This window comes from Colossoma macropomum, unplaced genomic scaffold (assembly GCF_904425465.1).
Source record: "Colossoma macropomum unplaced genomic scaffold, Colossoma_macropomum, whole genome shotgun sequence".
Taxonomy (NCBI): domain Eukaryota; kingdom Metazoa; phylum Chordata; class Actinopteri; order Characiformes; family Serrasalmidae; genus Colossoma; species Colossoma macropomum.
In genome coordinates, this window is record NW_023494788.1 from 20,598,339 (window position 1) to 20,623,153 (window position 24,815).

Sequence of the window (24,815 nt, forward strand, 5' to 3'; positions counted from 1 at the left end):
CCCAGCTAATGCTAACAGCTGTTCAAATGCCTGAGTATGCCAATGTTTATTTTTCTTTCTCCTGCAGCTAGATTTTCGAGCCATCATTATATATATATATATATATATATATATATATATATATATATATATATAAAACGACGGCTGGAAATCTAGCTGCATGGATCATAATAACAGCAGGAGAAAGAAAAATAAACATTGGCATACTCAGGCAATTTTATATATATATATATATATATTTATATATATATATATATATATATATATATATATATATAAATGCTATATATATCAGCCGTTGTTATATATATATATATATATATATATATATATATATATATATATATATTTATATATAACAACGGCTGAAAAAAGTACATGAAGATGCTGCATATATATAAACCTTGCGGATGACTTCATATAGCAGGAAAGATAAAATATATCAAAATATACAAGCTGCTAATTTGGTCACTTTGTAGACTAGTCAAATGTGTTTGCTGCGACTTTTTTAAAACTGATTCTTCTAACTGTAAAGTTGAATGCAAATCATGTTGCATGCAACTTGTAACTAGTTGCATGAAAGTTACAAAGCACAGCCAGCTTTAGAAACAATTTAATTCCAGTTGTAATATCTGACCTGAGCCATTTGAGGCTGTTGTGAAATACGCTAACCATACAAAAGAAGATTTGCTTTACTTTTTATGAAAAAACAACAAAAAACATATGACAAGAAAAAAAATGAACAACAAATCAAATTTATATTAAGTTGTCAGTTTTTCTTTTTGTCAGTTACCTGAGTCATGACAGCTGACAAACTTGAATTTCTTTCACTAAACAGATAATTTAATAAGCCAGCTAATGCTAACAGCTGTTCAAATGCCATTCATGAAGAATCAAGCCTTAAAAATTATTACAGAAGAGACCGAAAAGCAGTCCTTGATGATCTTGTATGTTAGTATTTTAGGGCATATATATATATATATATATATATATATATATATATATATATTATATATATATATACACATGTTATAAATATGTTTATAGATGCTTACAAATGCGACATATACACACACATATATATATGTATTCATAAGGCATTATAAACATGGTTATAAATATTCATAAAAAGGAATTACACTAAATTACACTTTATAGCCATGTTTATTATACATTATGAATTGGTAATATAATGCATTATAAATAGTATTAATAACATGTTATACTGCCAGTGCCAAAGAAGTCAGTCCCAGCTTGGAGAGCATAAAGTAAAGACAAATACCAAGCTAACGGTGGTGTACATTACCTTTCCCACATTGGGTAAAACACTGATGGCAGCTCTAGTTTAAACTCTGACATTTGAAGCCTGTAATGAGCTTTATTATGTATGTTTTAGTGTTTCAGTAAATCCTTCAGTAAATACTTCAACTTGAAGCCTCACTCTTAACACTGGAGGAGGCTTTAGTACAGTACGCTTCACTTTACTTAGAGTGGACAAATACGACTTATGAGCTCTTATAATTTGTTATGATCGTTACTTATAATGTATTATGTTAACAATTCATAATGCATAATAAACATGGCTATAACGTATAATGCATTTTTATAAATATTTGTTTATAACATGTTATGAAAGTGTTTATAGATGCTTACAAAGGTGACATTCATAGAAAGTGTTACCGAAAATCTTGTTTTTTTTTTAGCAGATATTAAGTCAAATGTCCAAAATTGAGCTGGACCCACTGGTGCACTAACTCTACATTGGCAGTCACATTTTCAAAGATGGTGTGGGAGGGTCTACAGCTGAATTCCTGCTTTGATTTCATCTGCTGAATGGTATATTTATGGTATATTTAATTCTTTGATTGGCCACCAAGTGATGACAAACCAACAAAAAAAAAAAATGGCTGATTAATTTTGATCTGTACTCACTGATCTAATGGACAGGTTGAGCAACTAACACCACTTAACCGTGGAAGAAATCATTGCTGATGATCCTGAATAGTGGCAAATGAATATATTCATGGTGTATTATGAGATGTAATGATGCATTAAATCATTAGCAACACTTTCCAAAATGCTTTCTCAAAGTAAAGTGTCACCAAAACACTTTCCAAAAACTTCTAATCAAACTCAGTAGTTTTCGAGGTCAGATGTTTACACACTTAAAAGTACACAAATCCCAACGGAGGAGTACAGTCATTTGGAGGAATCCTTGGACTCGTTCCCAGGGGATTGCCTTTTATTCCAGGCATGCCTCGCATATTACCCAGAATACTGCACCAGCCGTGGCGGGCGTCGAGAGTAGGCCGGAGCTGTGAGTCATCTGAGGTGGGCGAACACCTCTGGGATTTCCATGGAGTGATTGTGAACGCTGAGGGAATGAGGTTTCTCCTTGATCCACTGTTTGATTCGGCTGAGCGCCGATCCCGGAGGGACACGATCCTTTTATCGTGATGGAGATGAGAGAAGCACCACGCAGTCGCTCTCTCTTTAACAATACTGCCAGGTTGCTCTCTTCAGGCTGTTGGTGGCTATATGCGTAGCTTCAGTTCAGAATTTCAGCTAAACCTTGTTTATCTTCCCAGATATGTGCTTCTGGGCTGGGCTTTGGAGACAGATACCTTTAAAGAGTGCTTTAACTTTGAGCTTAATGACCAATTTGGACAAGAGCTGACCACCTGTTTTAAGCTGATGGAACAAGATGGGAAAGATTCAGTAAAACCGAATCCAAACATGATCTTAAAAATAAAAGATTCTTTGGAAAAGCGTCTTTGGAATATTACAACTAAATAACGTTTGGACTTTTGAACCAAGAACCATCCTTCCACAGGTTCTCACATAAGGTGCCACAAAGGGTTTTTTGAGGGATGTCACTGAAGAACCCATTTCGGTTCTGTAAAGTTTTGTTTAATTTTTGTCAATGAGATGTGGGAACCTTTTTGAAGTTCTTATACACTCTTAACATCAAACATTTCTAAATGGCTCTTGCTTTTGGCTTTGAAATTCTACACTTTGAAAAAAAAGGGTTCCTTAAGTGATGCCATGGAGGCAGCAATTTTGGTACCTTAAAGAACCCTGTTTGGGAAGGTGATTTGTGAACGTGAAGAACCTTAATGTAGTCTATAATGTAAAGGTGAAGTATAGGGTAATGCATAAGGTAAGGTAAAGATTCTATTAAGGGTTTTTTTATGATGTAGAGGTTTTTTAACTATAGAAAGGTTCTTCACACTCATTCCTACACTCATTTAAAAACATGGCTTTTCAAGAACCATGTGTTGGAAGTTTTTTAGGGAACCAAAATTGTCTCAGAGATTTGTAACTATGAAGAATCTTTAATAGGTTTAAAAAACCTTCACATAATGTAAATTCGACACCAATGTAAAGAGCCTTCCTTGAACCTTTCTAGAGGCTCTTTAAACTTAAAGCTTTCTACTCAAGGTTCTCTAAACTACCATCCATTGAACAGGTTCTGGGGATCCAAAAGTGGTTCTTCTATGAAAGTGCAAAGACCCTTTTTTTAAGATTGTAGAGAGCTGAAAGTGTTAGGACGTCTGGTTTGTGATTACTAAAAACAATATTCTTCCAGTCCACACTTATAAAATAACGAAGCAATATAACCAAGTATATTGCTGCTGCCGGGACAACCTACACTATTAAAGAAAATTGTTCTTCGAAGGTTCTTTAGTAAAGAAAAAGGTTCTAAAAAAGACTTTCTCCAAAGGTTGGAAAATGTGCTGTAGATGGTTCTATGAAGAACCTTTTTGAAAAGGGTTCTTTATAGCACCCAAAAGCGTTTTTTCTATTGTTATAAGCTTGACTTTATAACAAAAGAAGAACTCCTTCGGGTGCTATATAGAATGCATCTACAGAACATTCTGAAGAACGCTTTCATGATGCAAAGAACCCATTAAGGTTATTTGAGTGTTTATGGTTCTATCTTTACTAAAGAATATTTAAGGAACTATATTTTAAGAGTATAGTTTCGATTTGTTTTTGTATCTTTATATTTTTAAGTTACATTCAGTGTGAAACATTTTATTAAATCTATCCCTAATGCTAAACCTAACCTTGACCCTAACCTCAAGGCAAAACATGCACCTACTCCACCAGAAAGTTTGTTAATGATTTAAGTATCTGTAGAGCATCTATAGGTTACAGTACAAATAAAGTGTGGCCATATTAATAGAAACCTAAATTTTTGGGGATTTTTTTTATTTTTTTTTGGTATTTTTGGGTCAATTACAATTGCAATTATAAAGTACATGTCACATGTGACACATGCCATATGATGTTATTTTCAGGAGACCCTGGGCTACTCAGATAATGTCATTGTTTGAGATATAAATGCTAACAGAAATTTGGGTCATTTCTGATCAAAAATTTACCTAGTGCCTTCAAAATGTTGTATTTTTTAATTATAGAGATCTTGAAAACAAGTGCAGTAGTAGTTAACTTTTCAGAAATTGTTAGTCTGGAGTGTCTGTGAGCTGCAAGTGCAATAATTGTGATAGTGATTCATTCTATTGGTTATTATGAGTAAAAATAAACAATTAGCATAAGACGGACACGTTTTTATTGATTTTCTGTCCTCTTGGATTCATGCTAAGTGCTAAAACTCTGATACACAGCAAGACAGCCTTTATTTTTAATTATAAATTGAGTTGCGTATTTAATATCAGATATTTTTAATACTCACAATCAATGTAAACTGAAAGCGCTTTGTTTATAATATGAAGGCTAAAAGCAGAGATGTAATATAACAGTAGCGAGAGGGGTTTGGGTGATTTTGGAGCTGGATTGCTGGCTGATGGACGATCACAGGTGGATGAAATCACTCTGGATTGTGAAGGCATAGTCTGACGAGCGATCTGATGTGTGAATCGTGACGCTGTTTTAACCCTTTGTTGGAATATGAAGGCCAAACAGCAGAGCAATAATATGAGGATTTTAGGTGATTTTCCGAGCCAAATTACTCACTGATGTTGACATCACATCTTGAAGGCGTCATGCTTGCTAGTTGGGGCGGGTCTGCTGAACGTCCTGATATGTGGATCATGTGACCCACAAATTGCGGTCTTCGGGTCCTATTAACAAAGCTAAATCTGCTGTTGTGGAAGTTTTCTGGCTGTACCTATAACACAAAAGGCTGCTACTAATTTGGCGGAAGGAATTGCCAGTGTTAAACCATATTTGATCCAATATTAGGGGCGTTTTTGTTTTACTTGTTTCTTTATTAGGCAGAACTGTTGCATAAATGTCTATATGATTTTAGATATTAGCCGAGTGGGGGTACTTCCATGTGGCGTTTGAACATAGATACATATACAGACTCACACAGGCACCGAGAGGGGGGGCTCAGAAATTCCCAACCGCCAAACCGTTTGACATTTCTAAAAGAAGAAAAGAAAACCATTCTCACATAAGGGATTTGCAGGCAGATAGGCCATACAAGGCTAAGTTCAAAGCTGAATGTAATCACATTTTCTGCATTGGGATAGATATGTGAATGGAAGAGATAACAAGGCCATTTAAAAGGATTTGTGATAATAAATAAGGGCATCACAAACATTGAGACAAGGCGAAACTCACACTATCGCCTCCCTCATCTGTGATCGTGTGCTCCTGCCTGCGCTCTGTTATCTGCCTGGCATTTGGAGCAGGGCCCTGAGTGGAAGAAGCGAGGGATATATTCATGGGCCCTCCTCCCTGGGCCAGGATTAGGATTACGCTCCCCCCTCCCCTCCTCTAATCTGGTTAGAGAACCAGCGCATGTGCCCGCTTAGCCCTGCCAGACCACACGTCATGTGACCTTGAGTTCATCTGGTCACATGATCAGCACCAGGTGCCAGCGTCTGCTGTCCTACACTGACCACATGTTTGTCCTGGTCACGTATTGGACAGTTCTAATGAAACTAATGTTAAGGCATGTAAGTGGTTCAATGACAAAGTTTTCAAAATGATACTGAAAAGCAATTCTTATTAAAAAGGATATGAAGCTCATTTTTGTATCTACAAGAATATATTCAACATACTGTATTGATATTTATTTCATAGCATTTTTACTGGTATTGTTTCATTTTTAAACATATCATCAATTTTACCATCCAAAAAATGTCAATTGGTAAAACCACTTATTAATAAAAATATTTTTAAAGTTATTTAAAGTTATTTGCCATTACTGAATAAACTAGTCTTTGTACTTGGACACCTGTATCAATATTTATATAAACTAAAGTTTATACATTTTTTTTTAATAAATAACATTATAAAACACATTTTAATTGTTTTTGGTGTCACATCATCTGACTTCGTAAATTGAGGCTATATTGGTGTAATATTGGTGAATTACACCTTGGCCTTGCTGTTTAAGGTCACTTGAGGTCATCTTTATGATGCAATACAGTTTTCTTAATAGCATGTCAGAATAAAAGTTTAATCTGTAACAACTCATTCCTTTGCCCTATTTTTCAATGCTATTATTTTAAATTATGCCAAACTATTTAATTTTACATATTTTTGCTATAATAAAGCTACCTTTTTAATTTTAATTAATCTATATATGTGGACGGGCAGTCACACCACGTGAGAGTTTCATACTTTGGGACAAAAAAATGCCTAAATAGTTTTAGTAGCTTTTGTTTAAATGCACTGTAAATTTACATAGAAGAAGTACAATAATGTGAAATATGGTATAAATGTCTATGTCTGTGTATCTCAGTAATAGCAATGTATCAACAACATATCCTGGACACTTTATTAGAAACAACTACCTTTTAGCCTCACGTTGTTGGCATACAGTTAGATACTGTAGCTCATCTGTTTGTGTTATCCATCCTGTAGCCCTTCAACAATGGTCATTTTCTGACCACAGAGCTGTTCTTGTTTGGATATTTTTTGATGATAGACTGCCCAACTTAGTCATGTATAAAAGTCCCAGCAACACCACCAATCTCAATACACACCAGAACCACACATTACCATCACTATACAAGTACTATCTAACTGTCACTGCTGTGCTGAGAATGGTCCATCACTCAAATAACATCTGGTCAACAGGGGTTCTGTGGTTACAAACTGACCAATGATAAGTGGTGGCAGCTGATAGATTGTTCAAATGGGATACAGTCTGTAACTGTACACCTATATAGTGGACCTATAAGACAGATGGACCTCATAAAGTAGCCCCAGAGTGGAAGTAGAAGGTAGGGGTTTCTAAAAAGTGATAGTGAGAGAAAAATGTAATACTTGATGTTCCCCCAGTTTTATTTCTTCTTCTATAGCTGGGGAGAGAAGCTAGGATGGTGTGTTTTATTGATGAGAGCTTTCAGAGGTGTGTTTGAGGCCCAGAGCCCTATTTAGCAGGACTGCAACAGCCAGGGGACTTGCAGGTGACATATAGGATAGAATGAAAAGGAATCAACATTATTAATGGATGTGGCCTGTGATGGAATAGACTGAAAATGAATACTTCAAACACTCTATGGCCAAATAATGTGAATTAAAATTGGAATGTAAAAAAAATGAAGAGAATAAATAATAAATCAGATCAAAGATAGGCTAAATTGAATATGGTGTCCCTCCTCACCTGGTAATGTTAGAAAAAAAGAAAAAAAAAACTGTAAAATGTGTTTTTCCTTTACTGTCATGGATACCTTTTGTGAAAAAGCACATATATCGCTGTTGTCGGAAGAAAACCTTTTATCACCAAAAAGGAAAAAACCTACTTTACTTTTAATGTAAGTCAATGGAGCCAGACTTTTTTCCAAGTCATTTTGGGTCATTTCTTTTGATCCATTCATCATGAAATTTACACACAATGTAAAGCAGCAGGTATTTTCAAAATATGTCAAAAACTGAAAAACATGAAAAATGGAGATATGAGGTTTTCGGTAACACTTTCTATGAATGTCACCTTTGTAAGCATCTATAAGCACATTTATAACATGTTATAATGTATTCATAAGGCATTATAAACATGGCTATAAGTATTTATAAAAATGCATTATATGTTATAGCCATGCTTATTAGGCATTATGAATTGTTAACATAATACATTATAAGTACTGATCATAACAAATTATAAGAGCTCATAAGTTGTATTTGTCCGCTCTAAGTAAAGTGAAGCGTACTGTACTAAAGCCTCCTCCAGTGTTAAGAGTGAGGCTTCAAGTTGAAGTATTTACTGAAGAATTTACTGAAACACTAAAACATACACAATAAAGCTCATTACAGGCTTCAAATGTCAGAGTTTAAACTAGTGCTGCCATCAGTGTTTTACCCAATGAGGGAAAGTTAATGTACACCACCGTTAGCTTGGTATTTGTCTTTACTTTACGCTCTCCAAGCTGGGACTGACTTCTTTGGCACTGACATTATAACATGTTATCAACATTACTTATAATGCATTATATTAACAATTCATAATATATAATAAACATGGCTATGAAGTGTAATTCAGTGTAATTAATTTTTCTAAATGTTTATAATCATGTTTATAATGCCGTATGAAGGCATTATAACATGTTATAAATGTGTTTATAGATGCTTACAAACGTGACATTCATAGAAAGTGTTACCAGGTTTTCTTCTGACAACAGCTATATATATATAAATCATACGTAAACAGAAATGTCTGTGTCAAAGGGATATCGGCCGGCTTTGAATGGAGAAAAAATAGGGCCACTTGCCACTGCGAAGCCACTGTCTCTGACTCCAACAGAATTATTCACTTTATCAGTGGATAATCGCTCAACTTTGAAAGCTAAAACAGTAAATGTGAATGTGACTGACTCTGAGGTCCACCTTATAATGTTGTACATGTCATGATTTCCATTTTGTTGCAACTTTACCGTATTGGATTTCCCCAGTATGCATTATTTCATAGCACAAATTGAAATCTTGCAAAAATAAATAAATAAACCAAACCAAATAAACCAAAGTGCATGTAAGATGAGGCTATTTTGTTGCATTATCCTAATGATGGATCTCATAAAGTTCAATGATTAGATATGGCATTAAGACTTCTACAGCATCACAAGATAGCAAATATCACAGAGTAAAGATGCCTATTAAAAGAAATGGAATATGACAAGATCCTAAAGTTGTCTTTTTCTATTGCTTAGCAATAGCAATAGCATTGCAAGCTAAGCTTCTAATCATTAGCTGTTTCTGATACCATTTCAGAATTTGACATCAAGGCCTTCTTCTTTTTTAGTGCCAGACAAAAACAAAATATTATATAAGCTGTTAAGTTTGAAAATAAAGTTGGTCTTTGTACTTCTGCTTTAGAAGAAGGCTAAACCTTTGAAAACCACTGTGTCTGTAATTATAGCAACACTGTAACAGTAGTTAACATGTTAAGATAAATGCCAGATGGTGGTCCAACCTGTTTACATGATCCTCTTAGCTGGAAATGAAGGCTGGAGTGGTGTTAATGTGTTGATGTGCAACATGTTCTATCCATATATTTAGCACAATTACACAATTTTCACAATTACTGCACTGATCCACTCAGAGCAGCGCAACACACACGAACACACCACCACCATGTCAGTGTTACTGCAGTGCTGAGAATGATCTACCACCCAAATAGTACCTGCTCTGTGAGGGTCCATGGGGGTCCTGACCACTGAAGAACAGGGTAAAAGGGGGCTAAGTATGCAGAGAAACAGATGGACTACAGTCTGTAATTGTAGAACTACAAAGTGCACCTATATAGTAAGTGGAGCTGATAAAATGGACAATGAGCATAGAAACAAGGAGGTGGTCCTAATGTTATTCCTGATCAGTGCATATTTCCAACAAACCTACACCCAAGACAGTTGCTTCTGCCATCTTCAGTCAAGCTATCCCTATCATGAACTACTCAAGTCAAGTTCAGGATGCCCAACTTTTAGAAATGGGCCTGTGAGGAACTTTGGAGAAGCTTTTTAGAAGCCAGATGAATCATGGTGACAGATGGCAGCTATTCTCATTGATTGACTGAAAATGATTTATAGGATTGTGACCTCCTAACACTGCCTGAATGCTGAAAATCCCAGGTCAAAACACAGCAATAAGTGATTCTCCCAAACTGGTGAAAACCAGTGAGTCAGCTGCTTTAAGAAGCATAAAAGACAGCAGTCAGGCGCCTGAAATAGCTTTGCCTGCTGATGCACAGCAACCTCCCACAATCTAGGTATTTACAACCAAAATCAATCCTGACAGTGGACAAACTTTCTGAGCCAGCAGGACTGAAGGTGACCTTGGTGCCCAAGTGTGTCCATCCAGCTTGTACAAGCTTAGATCTAAACAGTTCATGAAAGGTTCAGAGCACTTCACTGAATAATGAATTCAATCAGATAACATTCATCTCTGCTTTTACCCTTTAGCCCAAGGCTCAGACTCAGAGAATCCAAAATCCAGCACCATCTTGTTAAACAGGGAAAAAAGCAGAGCAACTTACCGGCCTTGCTTGCTTGACGCTACTAAGGGAGGTTAAAAGTGCTTCGGGCTGAGTGCTCTCTTGACTGCCTCTGCAGGATCGCACTTTTGCCTGCAGTTGTCGTCATGTGATGCACTGTGTACATTGTGAGTGATAGATATCTCTCATTTTAAAGTCAATGCCAAAAAGCTTTAACATGCCACGGCCGATTTATGGCCGCCTGCTGAAGTTATGATGACTGTCCCTATAGTCAGAGCCACAGCTTTCAATCTTCTTCTCATCGCTCTGCTCTCTCGCTCCCTCTCATCCTGTCCCTGTTCCCCCCGCCCCCTCTCTCTTTCATCCTCGCTCTCCAGTGAGCTTGCACTATCAGTCTGATGTATGTCCGTCATGCATGGTCTGACTGCATTTTAAGCAAAGAGCATGACAGGCAGTTTCCCCTTTTAAAGGGGCCCTATCATAGGAAAAGGAGTTTTATTCACTTTTTATTTTGAAACCAAGATGTTGATGAAGAATGTAAACATAATTTGCACCCAGTCCATACAGTCCATATGGCATATATCTTCAAATCTGGACATTTAATCCAGTTTCCAGTCCTGGATTGTGCAGTCACTGGTAGGGAATAGACTCCATCAATAGTTCAATTAGCTTCCAGTGTTTACAAAATACAGGACTGGACACTGGATTCAAGGTCCAGATTTCAAGACCTCTGCCATTTGGAGACAAAGCTACAATAACAACCTGTTTGTGCTTTTTGTGATGTCCCAAAGTACAGCACATTTGGCCCAAAATAGGCAAGTATATGTAAATGTTCTGTAGGGTTTTCGCGGGTTCAGACATACTTTTTCAAATATGTGGTGGGCTCAGATCAGCTTTAAATATTATTTGGGTTTTTCACAATCCATCTCCCAATTTTAGTGGATTTATTAACCTTTTAACACATTTTAACCCCTTAAAATCTCAGGCTTTTTATATACTAAGGCTTATTACTCAGTAACTATAGGGACTTCAATGCAAACCGGCTGAGCTATTCTTAGGTTATAGATGTGTGTAATAGAACTTTGGGCCCTGGCCATTTAGGGGGTTAATCTGGCACACTGGAGTCACTCAAAATGTTGTTTGCTATCCGGTGTCAACCAGAGGAGGATGGGATCCCCTTTTGAGTCTTCCTCTCATTGTTTCTTCCTCCTGCTCTTAGGGAGTTTTTCCTTGTCACTGTCACCACTGGCTTGGTCATGGGGGCTTGGACCTGGATTTTTCTGTAAAGCTGCTTTGTGACAACACCTGTTGTAAAAAGTGCTATATAAATATACTTTGACTAGACTTTGACTCATGCTTTGTCAGTGAGATCCAAAGAGCTCCTATATTCAGCAGTTCCATTGCAGTGGTGGTATGTGAACATGTACTGTATCCAGAATAAAAACTTTTGGCATGTTGTTAAAAGGCACTGATTGATTGATACCTTCATTAAAGCAGAATTTAAATGTAATTTTATGTTAAGCGATGATCTGATGGTGGCCGTCATTGTTGCTACACTACAAGGTAACTTAACAGGTGCAATCATTGTCAATGTGGAGCTTTATTCAGTCTCCAGTTGGTGCTGGTTGGGTTCAGAGCAAAATATTAGCCTTGATTAAAGCTCTGATACAGCCACCTGCGGTTTAGCTCATTTACATGGAAGTTGTAAGGAGTGTTTCAGCCCATACTTCTGCACAATACAGGTCCAATCAGAACAGAAGTCATTTACATATATCAGTTTTAAATGCATTGCATTAAAGGCACCCTGTTTAGTCCTGCACACTTGAAAAGATGGTTCTTCAAGGATGGTTCTTTACTTTTTTTTAGTAAAGACAGAGTTCAATTTAGAATGGTTCTATGTAGCACCAAAAAGGGTTCTGCTATTGTGACAATGTCAAGCTTGTAACCATAGAAGAACACTTTTTGGTGCTATATAGAACCATTTTCAGAAAGGCTCTCTAAGAAACCATTTACAATACATTCTCCATTAATGCGAAAAACTATTTCCCCATGCAAAAAACACCGTTTAAGCATTAACTGGTTCTGCATAGAAGTCATGCTTCCAAACAGAACCATTGACTTTACTAAGGAACCCCTTTTTAGGTGTGTAAGGGATAGAAGATGGAAAATGGACATGTAAAAAAGATTATGACTGTTTTTGTTATGTAAACCTATGCTATTTTATGATGGAACGTATGAAAGTAAAATATAAGAAAACTTTAAAAAAGAGTGGTTTGGCCAGGAATATGTATGATTGCAATGATAAAACTAGTAATTCTGGAACACTTACAGCAGGGGCGAACACTTCTGGTCCTGCAGAGCTGGTGTCCAGCACAGTTTGGTAGTCCCCCTGTTCAAACACACCTACTAAACCTGGCAATCAACAGATGATTTGAATCAGGCATGTTTAAGCAGGTAAATCATTAACTTGTGCTGGATATCGGCCCTCCAGGACCAAAGTTGTGCATGCCTGATCTAAAGCTACACTATGTAAGATTAGGGGATTTGGAGACATCTCTGGTGAAAATGTGTAATTGCAGCATGCCATAGAATGTTTTGTAACATGAGTTGTGCCACAGACCCCTTCCCTGTGTGTGGATAAAAGTTCTCAAATCATCTTAAAAGAGAATATAAAGAGAACTCAGTTAAAACTTGGTAAAAGACACGTCTTCTGAAGATGTACATCTACTATTGTCATCATATCTTCATTATATCTTTATTATGTTGTTTAGTATAATGTTCATTTTGCATTTGAGACCTAAACATCCATCTGGACCTTCTTTTTGAGTGTGAACTTGTGTGTTGTGATGTTAATAAATCTCCAAAATTTAACCCAACACTTTGACTTCAGGCTTTACAGGGTGACTCGCAGCAACACCATATTTCAGCCTGTTTTTGTTCTTATCTTCACACAGTTGTGCTACTTCTTTCAGTTTTAACAAAATGATCATACACAGTGCAGCTTAAATTAATGAGATAAAAGAGGCCTTCAAAAGCAGATTCTCACTTAAAATAAATCTAAAGTCAAATATTTCCCATTTTCATATAAACCCCGTTGAATTGATTATGATGGTGGTACAGACCTCCTGTATATTAGTCCTTTTTTTGGTTTTGTTTATTTTACCCTGAGCGGGTGCCAAAAATACACAACGACATATGCATGAGTCATGTGTCAGTGGGTGATAACTATCAGCATGAAGTAGACCATGCTGTAGAGGTCATGTGGATCATGCTGTGAGAGTCATGCATATTAAACAGTGGGAAATGTCTCCTAATAAACCAAAGTCCTCTGACCTGGAAAGCCAAACCATTAAACATCTTGACACCTGGCAGGTGACACTATTATGTTTGGTGGCAGTGTTTCTGAGCCAACAGCTGATTTTGGAATTGTCGTGTAAAGAAATAAAGTATTTCTAACATAATCTCGGTGACACAATATTCAACAGAGTCTCAGTAACATGTCAAAAACATGAGTGTTAGGATTAGGTTTTGGGATGAGGTTAAGGTTAGGGTTAGGATTAGGGCAAGGGTTCGGTGTTGGGTAAGGTTGGGTAAGGTTAGGTTTTAGTGGATGCAACATATTAACAATACATCTACTTAATGCAAGTAATGTATCAACAGAACATCTGTTACGTTGCTGAACAAAATCTGTGATGACAACTTATGACAGCGTATGACATCTGCCATGAAATGTTTATGGCACACTTAGGTCAATGTTATGCAGAGTTCGAGTAAAGTGTTACCTCTTGTTTTTTGGAGTTAGTGGCCAGCACGGTAAGATCCCAAAGTGAGAACAAGTAAGAATCATGCAAAGCGAGAACTGTTGGTCAAAACTAAAGTGTTCTTTGGAGCAACTGCATTCTAATTCTGGTGAGCTACTGATGGAAATCATTCAAGTTGGTTACATATCCTACTTCTTGTGATCCAAGTGAAAAGAACTTGGCCAGAGAAAATCTTTAATTAAAAAAAATAATGAAAAAATATCTGAGTGAAAATTTATAAAGAATTCCTAGGGAAGATTTATATTTGAGAATTTTCAGTGAATTATAAAGAGAAAAACTGCTTATTATGAATTCAATCTGAAACCTATAAGAGAAATTCTGTACAGAAGTAATTCTCAGTAATGTATCAACAGAACATCTACAAGATATTACTTCAATGTATTCAGATGCTTCACTACTGCTAACTCACAGATATGTTGTTCATGTGTCACTGATACTCTGTTAAGAGTTTATTAATCATCTATAAAGGACCACTCCTGTTACCATTATCTTATTTGGTAACACTTTACTTGAACACTACTATGTAACATTGACATAAGTATACCATAAACATGTCATGGCATATGTCATATGCTGTAATAAGTTATAATGACAGATTGTAACCAGTGACATATCAGTGTCACGTTGCCCATGTTACTGGTAGTTGTCACAGCAGATACCATGATGGTTAATGCCATGACGGCTAAGTACAGTACAAAATATGGCACGTGCTATCATGGCATCAAACATTACAGCATCTGTCGGTGATTTTAACATGACAGTTACGTTGCTGAACAAAATCTGTGATGACAACTTATGACAGCATATGACATCTGCCATGAAATGTTTATGGCACGCTTAGGTCAGTGTTATGCAGAGTTCAAGTAAAGTGTTACCTCTTGTTTTTTGGAGTTAGTGGCCAGCACGGTAAGATCCCAAAGTGAGAACAAGTAAGAATCATGCAAAGTGAGAACTGTTGGTCAAAACTAAAGTGTTCTTTGGAGCAACTGCATTCTAATTCTCCAAATCAGTGGTTCATAAACTGGTCCTCCGGATGGCCCACACTTTTTCATTTGCCACTATGTGTTTCAAGTTAGGATGGAGCATAAATGTGGACCCTCTGAGGACCAATATAACTATTTTTGTATTTGAGATGCCTAAATGTGAAGAACCTCTTTAAAGTTTAAGTTACACCCACATAATATAAAATAATTAGTAATTAAATGGTTTTTCTATTTTCCATTTTCTATTTCTAGTGAAGAACCATTTAAAAAACCTCATTATTAAGAATGTAGACCAGGGGGTTTATAATGGTCCTGGTGACCTCACACTATGCATTTTTATACTTTGATTCATCTTCTCATGATTCGACTTATTAACTAATGAACAAGTTCCTGGTCTAGATCAGTAGAGTAGTGAAAACAGAAATGAGCAGAGCATGGGGTCAGTTGGACTGGGATTGGGAATGCTTGGAGTTCTTCATATAAGCTGTTGATGAGCTCTTTATATATAGTGTTTATATAGTGTTATCACTTTTTATTATGACACGTGCACGCGCATCAGTGGCATTTCTATCACTGAGAAGGTGGCATGTTACTACCTCTGTGAGACTGAAATGTCTGTCACAACAAACATGGACTTGTTTTTATAGCACATCTTTATGCAAAGTCAGGATGTATTCGTAGCTTCGTGTAGTATTGTATAATAGTTTTATTGCTCTGGCTTGAGCTTTAAGTCATTTAAAATCTGTAACCTTGTAATGGATGAGCATGTCAGAATCAACTTGTACACTTGTCTGCAATCAAATTGGTTTTATATTATTTAAACCAGTGATTCCAACCTTTTGAATGGTAGTGTAGGTCAATTTCGGCTTTGTTTTTAATACCACTGCTGTTTTTGGAACACATAGTCAGTCTGTTCTCGAACAGTCCGTCACTGTTTGGTGATTTCCTTACTCAAACACACCTGAGTCAACTCAGTAGCTAAAGAATAAGTGATTTTAAAGCAGACCTGAATAAAAGGCAACAGTCTGCACATATATTGGTTGTTTTTCTTCTCAGTGTTTCTTTTTAAGTTCACCATGTTATCAAGTTCGCTGACTTACACTCAATTAAGTCTTTAATTAACTGGATTTAGTGTGTCGGTGGCAGAACTTTTTGACAACATGCTGCTTTTTACACCAGAAATTAAGAACCTTGAAAATGATATTATTTTGTTAAAATAGAAATCAGAGCAGGACTTTAAGCTAATAAAACTTGTACAGTATTATTATTTACCAGGCCTAGTAGCTGTGTTTGAGCAGGAAACTCTCCTAACTGTGCTGAGTTTTGGCTGAGTTTTGGCTGAATTTCCTCTTTTATCCTGTTTATTTGCATATATGTATTATAGGTATAAGTTATATATCGCTGCTGTCTGAAGAAAACCTTGTATCTCCATTTTGGTCATTTTTCAGTTTTTGACATAATTTGAAAATGTCTGTTGTCCTTTACATTGTGTGTAAATTTCATGATGAAAGTAAAGTAGGTTTTTTCCTTCTCCTGTACCCTCCTGTATCCTGTTACCATTTTGGAGATACAACAGCAGTCCATTGTTCTGAGAACATCAGTGACTTCTTAGTTAGTTAGTTAAAATCTAAAAACTTTCGAAAATACATTTCATTTTGGAACCTACACAGTCAAAAAAATAAATAAATAAAAATCAGTTAAAAAACAGAAAACGTACTTGCAAAACAATTTCTGCTTTATTGCAGCTTCTTCCCATCTACCACCTTCCAACACACCTGCCATTCTTGTCAATCCAATATTGATGCAAATGAATTTTTGCACACGTAGCAGCAGTTTCACCCTCTCAACACTCAATCCAAATATAAGTCCTGCCACCTGGAACCGCAGCCTAATTCACGCTAAGTCGTCACAGCAATTATCTTAATGTATCACCTATTTGTCTTGCTTTTATCTTTATTTCCTCGTGATGCCTCTCTTCCCTTAATTGATTCAGGGGAGATTTAATCTTGTGTGTGAGCCTCTTATTGATAGCATTAGTTTAAACCCACTGCAGACTGGCAGCTCCTATTGTCTGCTCTAATTACTTCATCGCTGATGTATCTTCTGTGGCTAAACGGCTATCGAGCTCAGTGTGCTGCAGAGACTCCTGGGCTTGGTGTTTTTATTTATTTGTTTGTGTTTTCCTCTTGCAGGGGAGAGCCAATGAGGGGCTCTGGATGGTGGTGGGTGGCCGTCCTGCTTTTCAGTGGAGTCCTGGGGGTGGAGTCTCGGCCCAGCATGGAGGGACTGGCTCCTCCAGCCTATCGACCGCTCGTTAGATTCCGTCACAAGGTATTGATCTCTCCTGTTCCATTAGCCCTCCCTTAACAAGAGGAGACTTGGGCCTCACAGAGTATGATGCTAATTACCGGGGAAGTCAACAGTCACATTGATTGTCTCTGTTTTGATTTCTGGCTCCGCTGGCACTAGATGATTTATCGTATAGCCCTTCACCAGCGGACCAGATGTCAAGCCGGCATCACCTTTAGCAGCCTAGAGCCGGAACGGTATTGGAAGTAGAAGAAAGTGGGGAAGCAAAGCTGTAGGCAGCAGATTCCGACCAATCTGTGGCTGGAATAGAACTGCCCAGCATTATTGCATAATTGGATGTTTATTGACTGACTCACGCAGTAGGGGGTTTGATTGTGTGTGCACACAATCACACACAATCACACACAATCACGAGCTGGAGACAGGCTTTTTGTTTTCGTGAAAGCCTCTAACGAGCTTCTCTCGTGCCCTCCCTCCATTCGCCGCAGGAGCCAGCCCTGGCAGCACTGCGAGGCTCCACATTATGTAATGGATCAATTAAACCCTGACTGGGACGGCCCACTGGCTGGGGCCAGAGAGGGTGCCTCTCTGTCAGGACCGAGCCAATGAATGAAACACAGCCCCAGGCTCCTTGAGGGAACACAGACTCACACTCTGTCTCAAAGTAAGAGCAAAAAACAGGCTCTCCAGATCTCCACCAGGCGGAACGTCATCCATTTCTCACTGACACTTCTGCTCCAGTGAGCTGATTAGGCACTTCGGCAAATTAACCAAAGATTTCATTTGCATTTGTGGATTAGTGTCGACAAAAAGAGCACGATAGAGCAGGAATGACAGAATAAACAGAACCTCTGTGTGACTCTTAATAGAGCAAACTAAGATAAAAAGAAGAGAGAGCATGAGAGAAAAAAGAGAGACTTCAAATTATTACAGTAGATAGACTAAATTTAGGACAAATTCTCCATCTGTCTATATTAGCAATCATCTGAGCTGGAACTTCAGATGTTCTTCGCTCATCAATCTTCCATTCAACTCTGCAGAGATTTGTTCAAAGGATTTCTGCTGCAGATTTATAAAGATGCATTCCTAGTGAAAATGTATGACATATTCCCAGGAAAAATCTGTGTGGAAATAATTCCCTGTAAATAAATCTATAAAAAAGGTCAGAGAAGATATGTATGTTGAGAATTCCCATTGAAAATATGAAAAACATTCCAAGTGAAAATCAAGAATAAAATAAGAATTCCCAAAATGAAGAATTCCTAGTTTATAAAACATTTGCAGTGAAATTGTATATGTCAAGAATTCTATGTGAAAATCGAAAACAACGATGCATTCCCAGGAAGAATCTCTGTTAAGAGTTCCCAGTGAAAATCTATAAAGATTTCCCAAGGCAAATCTGTAGGTTGAGAATCTTCGAGTTTTAAAAAAAATCTCACATGCATGTTAAGAACTCCCCAGTGAAAATTTCTGATGCATTGCTAAAGAAAATCTGTTAAATGTCATGAATTTCAAGTGAAGCTCTATAAAGAATTCCCAGTGAAAATATGAAAAGCTTTCCCGGAGAAGATCCATGTGTGTAGAATTCTCTGTGAAAGTATTTAAAGCATTCCCTGAGACAATCTCTATGATTTGAATCACATGGAAATTCCATGCAAAAATCTATATGCTAAGAATTCCAAGAGTGAAAATATGATGCATTCCCAGGGAAAATCTGTCTGTAAAGAATGTTCCAGTTTTAAAAATTCTCACAAGTTAAGAATTTCCTAATCTATAAGAATTTTGAAAATCTATTTAGAATTCATAGGGGGCATCTGTATGTTAAGCAATCTCATTGAACATCTCTAAAAATGTCCAGGAAAATCTGTGAACAAAGAATCTCAAGCAACAATCTGCAAGTAAATCATTCCCAGAAAGTAAGAAAGAGTGTAAATTTGAACAGAATTCCTAGTGGAAGAAAAGATTCTTCTACGTAACGTGGAATTTGCATGAAATCTGCGATGACAACTGCAACTGTGTTCCTGCTCATTTAAAATGTACAGCGAAGCAAAATAGAACTGGGGTAAGCGCATTCTATTACTCATGCAAACACACTACACAATGTAGGGCATAATGGCATAAACAACCACAGAAATAGACAATACACTGAGCTAAATTTAGATCTGGCTATGAATAAAAAGACAATGTTCAAAGAGCTCATGGAGATTTAATGGTAAACAGATTGTGGTTTGATCTAAAAATAATGACAGTAATGTGGTTTTTCATCGCATGTTAGAACTTTGTAGAATTCTGACTCATATATGTAATATAGGTCACATGTATAGCCAATGAATGAAATCAGGATTAGATCTCTTTAATTGATCAAATATTGCCTAACACTGGATCACAAAGCAACATATGAAGAGAACAAAATAGCTTTTAGCCCTCAGAAAATATGACATGTAGAGGACCTGTGGAGCTTTCTGTCTCTAACTCTGTCGTCAGGGCAACAAACAGTAATTGTTGATGAAAATTGCAGCGTAGCTCTACGCACGTTTGCCTGCTGAGCTAGAATCCCTCTGCTCGTACTTCACACAGCGTAATGGCCATTAATGCCGCCTTGACCTTAACCATTATGTCTGTAAATGGTAGAGAAAATGGTGCATTAACTGAGAACATGCAATGTTTATTTTTGTTTGGATTTGGAAGGCATATCGTCATGGTTTGTGAATCTTTAGTCTAATGGTAATGCGAAACTGTCTAGTAATGGGAGAGGTAACACAGTCCAGCATGACAGTATAGTATGTTGCTGAGGAATGAGCCTTCAGAGCTCAAGAAAAAAATATGCCGTTTTTTTTTTCTCCTCTTTTGTTTGGAGTAAACAAACTCTCCTCCCTCAGGGTCAAACTGATGCACCTTCAGACTGAGGCAAATTGGATCCGCATTTGATTCACTTTTCACAACACATCTACTGCCAAACAAGCCCCACACTGTGTTTTCTCTCTCTATTCTTATACAACGTCCATTGTTATAAACAAGCATTGCATATTGAAAGGCCGACATTGGATGGACAAAGCAGAATGGAATCTATAGTTCTTTAGAATTGTTGAGTCATTCCATTCAAGTCTTTAATCACTGACCTACGCTTTTGAAAATAAGGGTGCCAGAATGAGTTCCTTGAAGCATGCAATAGAACAACCAATTTTGGTTCTCTAAAACCTTGGATATCTCAGATGCTGGGAAACTCAAACTTTCTGACTGATTTCTGCAGATCAGTATGTTGTTGTTCAACCAAACCAAACTTATCCAAATAAATAAGCATTGCAGCATGCTGTTGTTCATTTTGCTGCCCACTCGCACTGATACAGGAGAGAAAAGGCAGGTAAAACACACTCAGGTGAGGGTCATGGATGTGGGACATGATCCATATGTGGTACTTTATGTTTAATGCTCTCGCCTTAAACTCAGTTAAATAAAAAGCTGCACTAACTTCACACATGAATGTCTGTTTGCAATTCTTCTTTATGTATTTGCTGTACATAAAGAAAATTCAGCTGTGCAGAAATGTGTACAAAGAATTCCCATTGCAGATCTGTAAAGAAAGCCAATCCAAAATTCCCAGTGAAAACATATGATGCATTCTGAGGGAAAATCTATATGTAAGGAATTCCCACTGGACATCTATATGGCATTCCCAGGGAAATTCTGTGTTTGAAATATTTCCAGTGAAAATCTTTAAATAAATCTCAGGGAAAATGTACATCTAAAAACAATTCTCAGCATTCCAAGATAAAATCTGTATTTAAAGAACTCCCAGCAAACATCCATGCAGCATTCCCCAGGAAAAATCTTTCCTTGAAGAATTCCTAGTGAAAACATTTTGATTAAATCTCACAGAAAATCGTCATGTAACAAATTCCCAGCATTCCCAGATAAAACCAGTATGTAAAGAATTCCCAGGGAACATCTATACAGCATTCCCAGGGAAATTCTGTGTTTAAAGTATTTACAGTGAAAATCTTTAAATAAATCTCAGGGAACATATTCATGTTAAAAATTCTCAGCATTCCCAGATAAAATCAGTACAAAAGGAATTTCTGGTAAACATCTGAACAGCATTCTCAGAGAAAATCTATATTTATGAATTTCCAGTGAAAAAATCTAATTTAATCTCAAGGAAAGACCTGATGTAAAAAAAAATCCCAGGGATGGAATCTATGTTAGGAATTCTCAATGAAAATATATAAGGCATTCCCAGAGCAAATCATACATTTTAATTGATGTTGACAGGCTGTCTGTGGGCTAAGTGGATTTGATTCTGTCCTCACTGGAGAATGCTGACCAGCTAGGCAGGCAACTAACAGGCTAGGAGGCTCCCATAATATTCACACACAAACTCACAACATAAATCTTTACTGAATGAGCCAAACTGCATCATCCAAAGTAAAGTATACATTACTTGGATATGTTATGAACTTCAAATGTCCATGTTTAAGCTAGAGTGGTATAAAATGTGAATATACACTACCGTTAGCCTGGTGTTACACTGAAAATACTATAGGGAAGCAAGTGAAATTATCTTAGCAGTGGTGATCAGGTCAACAAAAGCTACTTACAAAGTGAATTACAGGATTTCTGCATTAAACCTTGTGGTATACTGACATGCATGGCTGGCACTGTTCATGATTTTATTTGCCTCTCACCTCCTCGCCATCCACGTCTACACCCCCAACCATCCTTCCTAAGTTGTGATGGCCAATGACAGTGAAAGTTTTTTGCACAGAAAGTTAACACTTAAAAATGGCCTTATCCTCACAGAGGAGTAAATGACAGTAAAACATGCTGAACAAATGGGGGAATTATGGTTTTAGTTCTGCACTTTTCACAGCTGTCTTTCAATAAGCACAGGGAACCGTATTAAATCGAAAATAAAAGTCTTAAATTTCAATCTCAATAAATAATGTATGTCCTGTAACTGTACTTAATGTTGACTTCTATTCCAATGAATGCAGGTTCATGTTGCAATGCATAGGTGATCTTTAAAAACACCTTGTCCTTGCAGCACTTCGTCAAAAATGTAGTCTTTATGGAGTCCCTTAGCCTGGAGCTAGTCCTGTTATACCTCGGTTTGTTTGTTTTATGGCCCAGAAAAATGGAGATAAGCTGTGACCCCATTAGCTCTGCATAAGCACAGAGAGCATCAATCACAGAGAGTAATTCAGCTTCCAGTGTGTGGCTTTGTCCAGCTCAGATGAATGCCAACGTGATATGTGGGATTCAAAGCTACATTTTCACCAACAAAGCCCCACCTCTTCATTTAAGCCAATCAAACACAACAGTATCCTGCATATCCATGCTTTCAGAACATCTCCATGTTTTCAATACCATTTGAAAGTGTAAAATGTTATGGTGAATAGACAAACAGAAATAGCCCAAAATTAAATAAAATCATTTCTGGTTACATTGACTTAGACTGGAATTTAAGAATGTTTTCCTTTTCCTTTTGGAGTTTCTGAAGAAAAAATGTTATTATTGCTTTAAAACATAACATGCACTCTCCAGTCAGTATGATTGCTGTATGGAAATTCATATTACGTCCATATTAAATTCAGTGTTTTTGTGATGTCACTCTAACCAACATATTGACATATATCCACCTATTCGGACTACAGCAGTTTAGCCCTGCCTATTCACACTGAAGTTATAAGGAGTGTTTCAGCCTGGACCACTTTTCGAAAGGAGGACAGCCAATCAGAGCTGAGCTTATTTACATATATCAACGCATAGCAACACAAACAGCCAGTTGAATTCTTAGGGACAAAGAGATATTGTAAACACGAATTATGACTGTTTTTAGTGCATCCAGTCGTATGTAAAAGTTTTGGCACCCCTGGTTAAACTTCGTGTTTTGTTGAAGTGAACACACCATCTACAAAGAACATGCTTCTTTTTTTTATTTTAATGTGAAATTGCATTAACATATAGTTTCCCAATATGTTAACCTCTGCAATTAAAGAGAAATTGTGCACTATTTAGGTTTTCTGTATGTAGAGATGGTGTCAACATCACTTAGGGTATTTCACAAAGCAGGATTTCTCATTAATCAGGTAACTTAAACCCAAAGTCAAGCCTGTCCAGTAAGGAAAGAGCTGAGGGACATTCCCATTGGACAGCCTTCATCTTTGGGCTTAAGTTGTCTGGCTAAATGAGATATCCTGCTTTGTTTAATTACCCCCAGGACTGCAATTCAGTCACTAGAGTTGGTTGGTCATGGTGCATTAAGCAAACATTTATCTGTGAGCGATGATCGTGTGGATGAAAACAGTTTGCAGATTACCAAGTTCAAGTGTCGGGTGGCCATATGTCCTCTTTTCCCAACATATGTCCCCTTTTTGGGACCTAAAATGTCAGGACAGGACTTCTATGAAACAAAATGTGTAATTTGGGGATAAACCAGGGATGCCCAAACTTTCACATGCAACTGTAAACCTAGGCAAATGCCATAGATGGAAAAAAATCAAGTACATAAAATGTGAGATACGGCCCTTATGAATCATGACAGAGGCACAGAATGAGTAGTAGCAGAGGCAGGTGCTCGCAGGAGAAAAAACGAAATTAATTCCTTTAATTCCTATCAGCAAATTAATTCCAGGAAGTTAATCATTTCATAGATAGAGCCGTAGTTTTCAGAAGATTGGAACAAAACAGGGATGTGTGCGCTAGAACCCCAATCAACCTGGACTGGAATATGTCTTTTCAGATAGCGAAACATCAAACCACTGCCAATGGAGAGAGTAATTAAGGTCTTGCCTTTATCTGACAATGCATTTTTAATGCTAATTGTGTCTTATCGGTAAGGACGATGAGGATGGAGAGGGAAAGCGCCAGCGGAAAGTAAGCAAGAGAGCGAGAGAGCGAGAAAAATACAGAAAGAGAGAGCAGCAAGGAGGAGGTCAAGCCAGGCATCGGCCTTCATGACCTGCCTCAACCACATAGCAAAGCTAGATTAGAGTAGGATAAGCTAAGAGAGAGAGAGAGAGAGAGAGAGAGAGAGAGAGAGAGAGAGAGAGGGAGCAGTGTTTTTTACTCAGGTTTTGCAGGGGCTGCTCTGGTGAAAGGGCTCTGTGGGATTTGTAGGAGAGATAAAGTTGAGGTAGTAAGCGTTCAGACGGCTGGTGGCCAGCTTATTTTTAGTCACGCAGATGGGCGCTCCAAGGCCCTGCTGAAAAACAGGAGGCGCTAGGAACAGAAAAATCAGCCGACATAGTAGGTCTCACACCAGCAACCGAGTAATCCATCTAGAAAGCCAAATTACAG

The 24,815-nt window shown here is 37.3% G+C and overlaps 1 protein-coding gene across 1 annotated transcript in view; it reads left to right on the forward strand.

Moving 5' to 3' along the window:
• The window catches only part of fstl5 (follistatin-like 5), a 225,944-nt gene that overhangs the window by 16,769 nt on the left and 184,360 nt on the right, over positions 1 to 24,815 (forward strand). Inside the window, exon 2 of the mRNA XM_036568782.1 lies at positions 17,402 to 17,540. Coding sequence (XP_036424675.1) covers positions 17,402 to 17,540 — 139 coding nt within the window. The remainder of the gene's footprint in view (positions 1 to 17,401; positions 17,541 to 24,815) is intronic.